Below are 13,173 nucleotides of genomic sequence, written 5' to 3' on the forward strand. Positions count from 1 at the left end.
TACACGTACAAATTAGTCTAGTACATAGTAAATGCTTTGTGGGCGTACTCAGTACACGTACAAATTAGTCTAGTACATAGTAAATGCTTTGTGGGTGTGCTCAGTACACATACACTTGTAAACACTAATATTTCATAAAATGTTCACTTCCAAATACACACACACACACACACACACACACACAGAGGGAGAGAGAGAGAGAGACAGAGACATACACACAGAGGAACCAGACCATTAGCAACACTTCTTGTTAGAGGGTTTGAAACACATGAACATACTGACTTAGGATTTAGCCTTAGGTTCAAGATGGCTTCCTAATACAAAGCTGGCAGTGTTTCCCAGCAGCTAACTTTCACAAACTCTAAAAATTAAAGCTGCCAAGAACTCAAAAATATTTGCTTTCCTCTTCAACTTGAAGCTGCTATGTTCTTTTTGAATAAAGAGCAAACAGGGCTACCTTATCAAGCCTACCACCTAAGATGTCCGAGTCTCAAGTGTCACTCCGCTGCAGTGGAGACTACTTGTGGAAGAAGTAGAAACCACTGCAGGTCAGGCAAGGTCACATACTGCACAGTGGAGACAACAGAGCCCACGGACCTGGTGCAGCCTCATCTTAAGGTGCCTGAAGCTGCCATTTCCTCCCCTGAGAACCTCGTGCACTGAAGCCGGGAGAGCTTCCTTCTGTTCTGTGTGCCAACATGCACATGATACATTTCCAAAGAAATTATAAACACTTCAGGATTCAGAACAGCAGAGGGAAAATTACTAATAGCAGCTGACAATACTGGGCATATTTGTCCAAGTGTTCCATCTCTATTAGAACACTGACATTTGGGCCTCAGGTTCTAAAAAAAAAAAAAAATTCTCAAGTACTTTGGCTGATATTGCTAAACATAAATAAAAAGCCAAGGCTGGGCACTAAGCTGTAGACCCAAATGTGCAGATTCCTCCGTCCTAAACACAGCGACGCTTCTCAGGGTGTAGGGTCCTTATAAGCAGCAGCAGTGGCAGCAACTGAGAGACATAGGAGCATGCTGCCTCCAGGGACTCAAACCGGTCCACGGGGCCAGGAATTCTGGAGTAGGGCTGAGTCACCTGCGTATCACAAAGTCCTCCAGGTGAATGTGGGATACGGACTGTCATTTGAAACTACGGCTCTACAGGATTAAGCTTGATTGTCTACCTATCGAGCCTTGCCTCTCCACTGCACGCCAAGCAGCACACAGTGTTCACTAACAGACTAAACACTAAGGCGATTTCACTACTGCCTTTGACTGTGTGCCTGTGGATCCAGTGACTCATAGCCACCTTATACAACCAACGGGACTGACAGTGACTGTGTGCATGTGCAGCCAGCGACTCATAGCCACCTTATACAGCCAACGGGACTGACAGTGACTGTGTGCATGTGCAGCCAGCGACTCATAGCCACCTTATACAGCCAACGGGTCTGACAGTGCTACTCTTTGGGGATGTTATTTCTTACCCTCTGCTCTGGGTTGACCGTCCCACACATTGGTGAAGGTGTAAGTATTGTGCATTTATCAGTAGACTATGACCCCCTTTAGTTCAGGGTCAGTTTTGTCCATGGCATGGCTGTACCTAACATACAACAGAAATGCTTGCTGAGTAGAGGAAGACCCATTCCTAGTGGGCCCAAGGCATTCTCTGCTGATATGAAGCACTGCCGATCTCAAGGCTCTCCTAACTACCCAGAATCTAGGAAATTGCATTGAGCTCAGAGAAGAGATTAGATATTAAGTACAACAGATACGATGGTAGAGTGGTAGAGTAAGACAGCAGCAGATGAAAAAGAAAGAGTGTGAATAACTTTAGATAGGCCAAGATGAGCTCGGGCAAGGAAGTCCAGTGGCTGGAGTGCAGTTGGGTCATAAGGCAGGAGGCAGAGCCAACGTTTATGTCAAAAAAAGAAGACAACAGAGAATTTAAATAGTTTGAGTGATATCACAAGATCTGTACAGATTTTTAAACCATCATGACCCCTGAAGAGAATTGCACAAGCAGTCAACAATGTCCGATACTCCCCAACAGGCAAAGAGTATGCATACTGGAGACAGTTCCTGGAACTTGGCCAGAGCTCGCTAACCTCCTCTAGTTCTAAGACCAACAAGTGCTTAAGGTAAGCAGTGGGGAAACATATCCAAACAGCATGTATGTGTCCACTACTTGAGTGAACAAAGTCTGGGACAAGAAAATTTGCCGAGTAAAATAATCCAGAACCAAACTGTCCATCCACTAGTCTAAGTTTGCTATAATGCTGTCTTTCTCGTCACACACAATGTAATTTTCATACTCATAAGCCAAACATGGCTTCTATCACAGGCATCTCCTGAAGCCTCGCTGATACACTCTTACATCTAGGCACGCATCCCTACTGAAGGGCTGGAAGGGTCTCACTAGCCTGTAAGGCTCCAGGGCTCTGCTTGCCTTCAGTGGACTCCTGCTCCAACTCCTGTGTGCGCCCTGAAGCTCCCCTGGCTTGGGAGATGAGTTGCTGAACTCTCACTCGGTTGAATCAAGCCAGTTCTCAGGAAGCTGAAACATAGAGCCCTCAAGTTCAAGAAGAGCCTCTGCTTAAAAGCCAAGCTGGACAAAGCAGGCGGGTGAAGTCAGAACACAGACTAAAACGTAAAGAAGAAACCCTTGAACCAAGAGCTGTCGGGAGACACGGCCCTGCTAACCACTCCTGCACGCTTAGTGCTTAGTCGCTGAACACGGACTGGGACTAGAAACTTCTGACTTCCCTTAGTATCCTCTATGGAACAGGCCAGCCCTGCTTAAGACAGCTTCACTGCAAAGCTTCAGGCTACACCCACTCTTTCTTACACAGTATTATTGAATCATAATTCATACATGATACATTTCCCCCATTTATTTTAATAATATACAACTGAATGGTTATTTAAACTATAAATTCAGGTGCAGCTGTCATAATGTGGAATGTTTTCTATGTGCCCCTCACTTTCATGCATCTCAAGCCACCTATGGAACTAAGACTCTACTGTTCTACTGTCCACAGATCTGCTTGCTGTGCATATCCCACATGAACAGAATCATATAATGGTGGGGCCTTTTGTATCTGGCTTCTTTTACAATATACTTTCAAAGTTCATTACTATTCACTGCTGAATAAAATTCAGTTATATGAATATTCAACACTTTATCTACTGTTGCTGACCATACAAGTTATCTCTGTTTTTTATGTGTTTTAAATATATAGACATTTTGTGAAGCTATAAGCTCACTTTTCCCCCAGTGTACAGCTAGGAATAGAAAATCTGGGTCACAGGGTAATTCTACCATGAAAATCTTGTAGTAAGTGCCAATTGTCCTCACTTTCTGTATGCAGAGGGACTGCATGAGGACTCTCTCTATGACCTCACCAATGTGTCTGTGTCTGTCTCATGTCCCTTTAGTCACTGCAGGAGGTACGCATAGAATCTCATGCTAGTGTTGAGCAGCATCCCCTCCTGTATAAGGATATTACTTTTACAAGCCTCTTTCTCTTGTTTTCTTCCTCTTTCTCCTTTTCTTCTTTATCCTCCCCTCTCCTCCTCTTCTCCCTCTCCCCCTTCCCTCCTCTCCCCTCCCTCCCCCTCCCTTTCTGAGGCAGGGTCTTACTGTGTATCCCTGACTAGCTTAGAACTCTCAGCATAGACCCTGCTGGCCTCAGGCTCATGAGCCCCCCACCCACCTCTGCCTTCAGAGGGCTGGGGTTAAATCTGTGCAGGTCCCTGCGTTGTTTCTTTTCATTTCCTTTTTGCCACACTAAGCTTTTCATTTTTGAAGGTAAATTTAGTTTGTTGTTGCCTTTGAATTAAGGCACCACACAACATCAAGTTGGGCTCTAATCCACGATGATTGATTATAATAACAGGGGATTTAGACAAGAAAGGAGAACCAGAAGGACAATGTAAAACAGGGAGAAGACGGCCACCTACCATAGCCTTTATCTGTGATGAGTATCTTCTAAGACCCCAGGGGATTTCTTTTCTTTTTTTTTTTTTTTTTCCAGACAGGGTTTCTTTGTGTAGCCCTGGCTGTCCTGGAACTCACTTTGTAGACCAGGCTGGCCTCAAACTCAGAAATCCGCCTGCCTCTGCCTCCCGAGTGCTGGGATTAAAGGCGTGCGCCACCACCGCCCGGCTCCCAGGGGATTTCTAAAGACTCACACAGTACCAAAACTTATTTATATATATTCTTTTGTCTTTACATTCCAAACAATTATAGGAATTAATTTAAATGCTAGGTAAAGAAAGACATTACCTACAGTAGTGAACTAGATACATTAAAACAAAACATTGTACTAAAACTGCCATCATTGTTACTCTTGTGCCTGAGATCCATTTTTAAGTTGGGCAGTTGGGCTGCCTTTTCTGGCCTCAATGGGAGAGGAAAAGTGAATAAGTAAAATAATAAAATAATAAAATAAAATTAACAAAAAAGCTCCCCCCAAAAGAACTCAAATTTACTGTATCTGAAGATTTATGTTACACTATACTGACTTTTGATCTTCTGAGCTAAAAATAAATCTTTTATTTTTTAAAAAAAGTTACATGAACAAATGCATAGTCAATGTAAGTAGCTAAGCAGCTACGAAGTAACTAGCAGGTAGGCAACACTTAAAACATGGGTGGATGCTTTGGACAGAAAGCCATTTTCCCACTAAGATGGCATGGAGCAAATGGGGAGAGCTTTCATCTGCTGCTCTCAACAGTATAACTTGGAACTATATGAACCCAATGACAAAGGAGCTTTCTTGAGTCAACTTATAGCAACAAGGAATTCACAGAAAAGATAGGGGTGATGAGAAAGACCACATCTAGTACATCCTTTCAAACATCTGTCAGGCTGTCTGGGAGTGAAGCATCGTCCCTGAAGGAACAGTGAGAACAAGCAACACAACCAATCTCCTTACAATTCCCTTATCACAGGTTTTAAAGGCAAGACTTCCTCCTCTCTCCGAGTGAAGGCCAAGTCTCTCCAGCACAGCGAGGCCCTTGGTAAGCGCGTGCCTGGCTGGTGTCCTGCAGCCTGTCTCTTTCGATCAACAGCAGCTTCCTCATACAGAGCTCGAGCTTCAGCCTTAAGGGACACTCTTGTCCTCTGTTCAGAGGGTACTCTCAAATCCCTGGTCAATGCCCACAGTTGACCCTGAGCCGTCCGTGCTACTGCTGAAGATGAAACCATCCTCTGCTCTAGCTAGATCTCCTACCACCGACTCATCCTCCACACAGACACACTTTTCTCCAAAGCACGAACCCCCTCTTCAGATATTTGTAGCTTTTTAGTGTTTAACTTCCCAGCTTGGTGAGAGACCTGCTTCACTGCTGGGCTGTTAAGATCGAGGGGTACTCAGCAAGGCTTTCACACTGTGGATGTGTGCTCTTCCTTCAGGCTGAGGTCAGGAGCCTGTGCACTTCCTCATCTGCACTTCCCTTGCTTCCTTTACACAGAGCTCCTACATTCTGTGAGGGACTGCAGAGAACAAGGCAAAGTCCTCAAGCCAAGCTTCTTGTTCTTTTAGCACACTACTACCTGGCAGGGATTTGAACAGATCTGGGGGTTTTCAGAAGTCTATTCTTCAAGGTGAAAATGAGGTTTTCCTGTGTATAGCAAATTCTGTGCTGTAGGTGTTAACATGTCCTCCAACTGCACAACTGGGGGAAATGTGGGCACAGCAGGGAAGCTATAAGGAGCTGAAAGCCATCCTCCTAGCCCATCCCTCCCCGGGTTAAGCCCAGGGAGAACCTACTTCATCCGAAGATAAACATACAGACAAAATGATGGAGCACACATATCTGCTCTTCAAAAACCTAAAACACAAGTGTAAAAAGAGAAAAATCTTAATAATCCACTTACCTGATGAACAAGACTACAAGAACCAAGAAAACACTAACCTACTGGGATCACTGGACACACATTGGGGTGGTGGTGTGGGCTTGTAATCCCATCACTCTCGGCATGAAGACAGGTGGGTCCTGGGGCCATGCTGGCCCACCAGTCAGCATATTTGGTAAGCTCCAGGACAGCTAAAAGCCCTTTCTACCCTTACCCCACTCTGAAAGGCAGAAAGTGCCAACTGATGCTCCAATGTGTCCTCTAATCTCAACAGGAACATGCACATACATACACACACATGAACACACACACACATACAAAGAAAGTGCACATATTTGTCAGGATAAGATCAATTTTACTTTCTTTAATGATATTACATGTGTGGGTCTCAAGCCCTCTGAGGGCTGAATGACCCTTTTACAGGGGTTGCATATCAGGCACCCAGCATATTAGATATTTATATTCATAACAGTAGCAAAATTATATATGAAGCAGTACCAAAAATACTTTTATGTTTGAGGGTCATCACAACATGAAGAACTGTACTTAAGGGTATAGCATTAGGAAGGTTGAGAGCCAATGTATCAAACCATTGTTTTAATAGATTTAAAGTTGTTAAATACAAGCCAGCACAATGTTTCACACTTGACAAGAACTGACACGGCTGACTGAGGACCTTTCACACATACACTGGGAGAAAACAAATTGCTTCTTACCCTTGTGCCTCTTCAGCTGGGGAAAGCTGCTAATTGTAGTTGCTTGGATTATTTCCACTACAATTTGATACCTGATTTTAAAAGAGAGAAAGAAAAGGTTCAATAGGAAGAAATTGCTATTTTCAGAGATACCTTTTGACTCTGTTTTTGCTAAAGAAACAGCACAGGGGCTATGAGGCCCCAGAATTTACCAAAACAATCCTAACGGCCGGAGCACCTATAAAAGATCAGGCACTATGCCACATACTAATCATTTCTGAGGCCCCAATGGAAGGGCCACTCTGTTCTGACAGATATTATTACTACCTGCCCCCATGACTGAAAAAATTCCAAGATCACCTACAACTTTTAAGGTCATGTTAAACTCTTCTATTCAGCCTTCCCCAGTAACTAGAGACAATTCGTTTTATTTCTTAAATGTTCATTTTCTAGTAAGATGATACTAGTTACATGTAGCTATTAAGTTTAAAATCTTTAGGATTTGGGCTGTAGCTGTGATGGAGGTTTTGTATCATATGGACAAGCCGCATATTCTATCCCGTGTGTGTGTGTGTATACAACCATATATAACTATATCTTCATTATATATGATATATGATATTCATATATTTTATAGTTTATATAATATATTAATAAAATATAGTATTAATTATATAATACATTGTATATACATGCATATGTATGTGTGTATATGTATATGTATGTGTATATATGTGTGTATATGTGTGTATATATGTGTGTATATGTATATATGTGTGTATATATGTGTATATATATGCATATATATATACACACACACACATATATATATGTGTATGTATGTATGTATGTATGTATCTTCAGCCACACTTGCAGTGCTCAGCAGCCTCAGGATGCACTGGCCGAGCTGGAGTTCCCAAGAGGGAGAAGCTTCCTTAAGTGCAGATGGCCTGCAGATGGCCTACTGATGCTCTAATCCTCTAGCCCTGCTACCACTGTCCTGCTGTGTTTCTTCATTACTTCTCAGAAGACTCTTCCAGACCTTTAATGGTAGGATATCTGCTGGAGAACTCTGGCATGGATATTTTCCTGAAGCTGCCTAGTACTTCTAATGCTGGAAGAGTCAAGAGCCATTAGTTTAGAACACAGGGTACAAGTGAGAGGACCTCACACAGGGAAAATAAAGAAACGTTCCCATGTTAGGTGGCAGGTACAAGCCTATGGTTGTGGCTATTTTGAATATATTTAATTTGGTTTTAGAAATAAAGTCATCGTTTTTATTGTTTTTTGTTGGCACTGCTGTTTTAGAAATAAAGTCATTGTAGTTGCTTTATTTTGTTGTTGTTGTTGTTGTTGTTGTTGTTGTTCTTCTTCTTCTTCTTCTTCTTCTACTACTACTACTACTACTACTTCATACTACTTCATCTTCATCTTCTTTCTTATTTCTCCTTTCTTCTTTCTTGTTTAACAAGTTCTCACTATGTAGTCCTGGCTGTCCTGGAACTCATTATATAGACTAAGCTGACCTTGAACTCACAGAGAGTCGCTGGTCTCTGACTCCTGAGTGATAGGATTAAAGGTGTGCACCACCACATCTGGCTTAGAAATAGTTCCGGAGAATGGCTAAGTGGTTACTAAGTACTTCCCTAACCAAACTGAACCGCCCTAAACTTCATAGCCTCTACTTACAATTTTGTTGAGAATTTTCCCACAATAACTCTATTCAGCGTCAGTTCTCACTTTAAACACTAACTCTGCCCAAGCCTGGCAGTGGAGATTCTAGCATCTGGGAGAGTCACATGCTTGAGGCTAGCTTGGACTACAAGGTGAGAAGTGGGCCAGCCTGGGAAGTTTGGTGAGACCCTGCCTCAAAACAAAAACAGACAAGAAGACTGGTGACAGTGCTCAGTGACAGAGCACATGCATGACACTCACAGGCCCCTTTTACATCAAACAAACAACAAACCACTGGCTGGCTTTTAGAGTGTAATATTCATATAATGTTCTTCAGCTTTTCAACCAAAATCAAAGAACACACACATTCATCAAAATTAAGCTCTTTACAGATTCCTCACAAATTTTCACCTTTTTTATTTCTTTGGTTACACAATATAAATACTGATGTCTGACGCTCATCATGGCAAGTTCTCAGTGGACAAGTTCACAGAGCAGCCCCGGGTATATTTTATCTTTGACTCTCTATATTTCAGTCCTGTGTGAAGCCAGGATGCAATTGGACATAGGGACATGAGGTACTTCCATCCTTCAGGGACCATAAAGCCACATGCTAAAGAAGCTTAGGTCTGGAGCTTAAGCTGGAGCTTAAGTCTTCAGTGACATCCCTAAGCCATCAAATCATTCCCACACTGACTACCTTGAGATGTTTCCTACATTGGTGTTGGGGGAAGCAGGCAAAAAAATATAAAAAACTAATTATGAAGTCACTGTGCATGAACCTACTACTGGCTGAATGCTTTTCCTTGAGTCTGGCATATCCCCAGAGTGTTCTGAAGCAGAGACCAACCATATTGGTGTTCATTTGTGTGTGTCTGCAGCATGGGAAAAAGAAATTTGGCCAGTAGTCATGACCAAATGTCATTCCAACTGGAAGGCTCTTTGAGAACTCCATACACATAGAAACTATCTCTAGGCTGGTTCTATATATTCAGGCTGTTTTCCAAGTTGAAGCCTTGCTAGGAACATTATAGATAATAATGTTTTCTGGTGGAATTACCGTCATTCCACCACATAACAGCAAAGCACAAAAATGGTTCCTCATGCGATTTGTTCTCCAAGTTGCTAGATGGATGAGGAAGTAACTTAAGAAGCATCTACCACTCCCTAACCATGGTCTTCATTTAATCTGGCTTTTAGGTTTACTGCTAGAATACACAGACTTATCGCTCAACTCCAGAGAGTGACTACCAACCCCTCCCCACATGCTTCATGCTTCCCCGGATGTCTGAAGTAACCTCGGTGTCCACCCACATAGTGCTGCTAATCTAAAGGGTAACATAAGGAAATGATTTAACAAACTGGATCCCCAGAACTGCTTAAAAAAAAAAAAACCCAAACTATCATTTATGTGTTTATTGTAGGGAGTTCTATACAAAAAAAAGAACAGAAATAATCAAAACTGCTTTCAACAAAAATTTCTTTTTCCTATGCTGCAGACACACACAAAAGAACACCAATATGGTTGGTCTCTGCTTCAGGAAACTCTGGGGATATACCAGACTCAAGGAAAAGCATTCAGTCAGTAGTATTTATAATTGAAAAATACATGCAAATAAATGTTTATAAGACCTTATTTTTTTGTTTTGTTTTCTTTTTACGAGACAGGGTTTCTCTGTGTAGCCCTGGCTGTCCTGGAACTCACTTTGTAGACCAGGCTGGCGTCGAACTCAGAAATCCACCTGCCTCTGCCTGCCGAGTGCTGGGATTAAAGGCGTGTGCTACCACGCCTGGCTGACCTTAATTCTTAAAATGTAGGTGATATGTGCACTTATAACTGCAGACATAATACTGTGTGAATGAATCTGATTGCTACAATGCAAATGGAACGACAGGAGGGCAGCCGTATTAAAATGGTACAACTGTAAGTCATGTGAAAACTTTTCTAAACAGCTCCTCTCTTCTGCTTCGCCCGTCCCTGATACCCCTAAGCCCGGGCCTCTGTTTCTGCACTAGTGCCACCCCGTCTGAGAGCCCTGCTCTGTCTGAGACACCAAGTCTGTCAGTAAGCATCCATCTCAAAGCCCCTCTGATTCGTCCTCTGCACATCTTTAAAAAGCCCTCCTTCTGCTGTCACCCCACTTCTCCTCGCCGTGGGTAACTGCACTGGCTCACCCGTCCACTCTTCTCTCACCCAAACCCCTCCCTCTCCACTTTCACCATGCCCTTCCTCTCTCAGGATGTCCTCACAGGTAACCCACACTCCAGCTGCCATTCCCTCTGCCAGCAGGCAGGAGCTGCTCTCCCACCAACCCTCCTTTGCCCGCGATAGAAACACAGACCCCAGCCAGGTCAACTTCTGTGCCACTCTCCAGACCAGTTTCTCCTGGCTCTTGCTCTGCATCCTCCCAAAAGGCTATCTCTCAGGAGGAAGCTCTACTGAATAAGAGATAACATACCTCATGCTTTCCCTCATGTCTTACTTCTCTCAAGTCCTAGCTCACTTCTGCCTGATACCAGGACCTGTTCATTTACTATTTTACACGGCTGGTTTAAAGACTCTGCTTCCTCAGAGTGTTAGGAACAAACAAATAAAAATGGTGTCTAGTCATTGTGTGTTCTGTCATGGAAGTCTAAAGACTGGCACATTTTTGAGCCTGAGACAATATTGTGGCTCTGTCTATGAAAAGAAGGGGATACTTGTTTTTCCTTGGTCTGTAATTAATTATAAGCCCCAGGGTTGTGCCTGTTCTTCTCCTCTTGTGCCAGGTTGGTATTAAGCATACAGTAGGGATTCAATACATATTAATGGGCTAGACTAAGAACATATTCAATGTCTCTAGCATTTGATGGGTCCACCTAATATTCTGAACAATTTGTCCTTTTAATGTTCTTAGTGATTCATGCTTTGAGACAAGTGCGTCAGGGATGGGACTGCCACTCCAGCAAGCCTGACAACCTGAGTCTGACCCCTGAGACTTAAGTGTGAGAATGAGTGTGTGTGTGTACATACTTCATTTATTAAGCCCACTTTATACAGACTTTAAAGAATTATTTAGTTATTAAAGTTTTGAGTTTTCTGGGCATACTCATGCTGCAAAGTTTTGGGGCAACAGAAGATGGAACAAACCTTAGCTTGGGGTATATAATTTCATAAAGAGTTTGAAATACTATTTTATATTAAAACTACCAAGGATATAACCAGGTATGGTGGCCCACGCCTCTAATCCCAGCACCTGGGAGAGACGGTGGATCTCTGTGAGTTGTAGGCCAGCCTCATCTACATAGTGTGTTCCAAGCCATTCAGTGAGAATCTGTCTCAAAAATAAGTAAGTAAATATTTAAATAATAAATAAAATTAGCAAAGATGGAAAATATTTAAGAAAATCAAAACATTTTAAAAGAGATGTTTTCAGAATTGCCAAAAAACTAGGAAAAACATGCTTGAGGATTTCCAGTTAAAACATAAGAGAAAGAGATCCATGGTGACTTCACTCAGACAAACTGATTCTCCGAGTAAGAGCTAGATAAAAATTTTAATGTACCCATCCTTTTCCCTAATTGAAGTATTTGGTTCTGATGCCCTGACTCTCTAAGTCTGAGTCTAACAGAATCAGGTTTATACACTGAGGTCTCTAACCACACGAGGCTAGAGAAAGCATGCCATGAGCATTGTAGACAGACTGGGAAAGAGCTCAGTTCTGTACAGTAAAGGAAGCCAGATACAGCCTGTTATGTGCAGAAACCCCTCTGCTGAAGCTCCATATCTCAGTTATAAATTGAGGGTGCTTCTGTGTATAAAACTGACCCGGACCCCAGTCAAAGCCAGGGCATGCCTTCCCACTGATACAACTCCAATCACTATTTGATAGTCCGAACTTTAGAGAGAGAGAAAAAAATCTCAGTGATTAAGAAAACTCAAGAAGGGCTGGTGAGATGGCTCAGTGGGTAAGAGCACCCAACTGCTCTTCCGAAGGTCCAGAGTTCAAATCCCAGCAACCACATGGTGGCTCACAACCATTTGTAACAAGATCTGACTCCCTTTTCTGGAGTGTCTGATGACAGCTACAGTGTACTTACTACATATAATAAATAAATAAATCTTTAAAAAAAAAAAAAAGAAAACTCAAGAAGTGGGGATCATAATGACACTTTGCAGCTACAGTGTGTGCAAAGGAGAAATTCTGCTTCCTGTTATCTTGGTAGATGGTTCTAGAGTCTGATAAATGGCTGGACAGAATTCATTTTCTCAATGTGAGCCAGTCCTTACTTTCTCTAAAATGACATGTGTTCACTGAAGAAGATGAGAAACACACAGCGCGCACAGAGCTCTCTGTCTCCTCAGCTCACATCTGGCAAACCTTCTCCATACTCAGTGATTTCTTGGCTTCATAAGGCTTTATAAGACATTCGAATTCAGAGGTCCTTTTTTAAAAATCAATTTAAGGCTAATTTTAGGACTAGAGAGATGGCTCAGAGATTAGCAGTGCTTACAGAATAGCTGAATGTGTTCCCAGCATCTATGTCTCCCATCTTACAACCCCCTGTAACTGCAGTCCCAAGGGAGTCCAACATTGTGTTCAGACCTATGATCTATTCATATACACGCATGCGTATACACACACATAAATACACATGAATAAAAGTACTGTGTACAATAACCCCTTCCTCCCTGTACACATATAGTTAAGCTGGAAGTTAATATTCATGGAAGATGCCATATTTAAATATTCCAATTTTGTGTCATTAGTAATACACAATTAGATATACCTTTTTTTTTGTTTTGTTTTTAAATGGGAAATTTATTTCTTTAACTTTATCTTGATGGAATTTTCATGTATAAGAAAAATGTAGTTTATTATTTATTTTACAGAAATAAAAAACATTGGGTAAAGTATTAGAGAAATGACCTTTTCTCTTGCTGATTGAAAAAAAAAAAAAA

At 42.1% G+C, this 13,173-nt stretch overlaps 1 protein-coding gene across 2 annotated transcripts in view; it reads right to left on the bottom strand.

The window, feature by feature from the left end:
- Snx25 (sorting nexin 25) overlaps nucleotides 1-13,173 on the bottom strand; it is a 113,397-nt gene that overhangs the window by 36,529 nt on the left and 63,695 nt on the right. For both annotated transcript variants that reach the window (XM_021219278.2, XM_021219277.1), the window contains one exon: nucleotides 6,579-6,649. In XM_021219278.2, coding sequence (XP_021074937.1) covers nucleotides 6,579-6,649 — 71 coding nt within the window. The remainder of the gene's footprint in view (nucleotides 1-6,578; nucleotides 6,650-13,173) is intronic.

This window comes from Mus pahari, chromosome 19 (assembly GCF_900095145.1).
Source record: "Mus pahari chromosome 19, PAHARI_EIJ_v1.1, whole genome shotgun sequence".
In the NCBI taxonomy this organism is placed as follows: domain Eukaryota; kingdom Metazoa; phylum Chordata; class Mammalia; order Rodentia; family Muridae; genus Mus; species Mus pahari.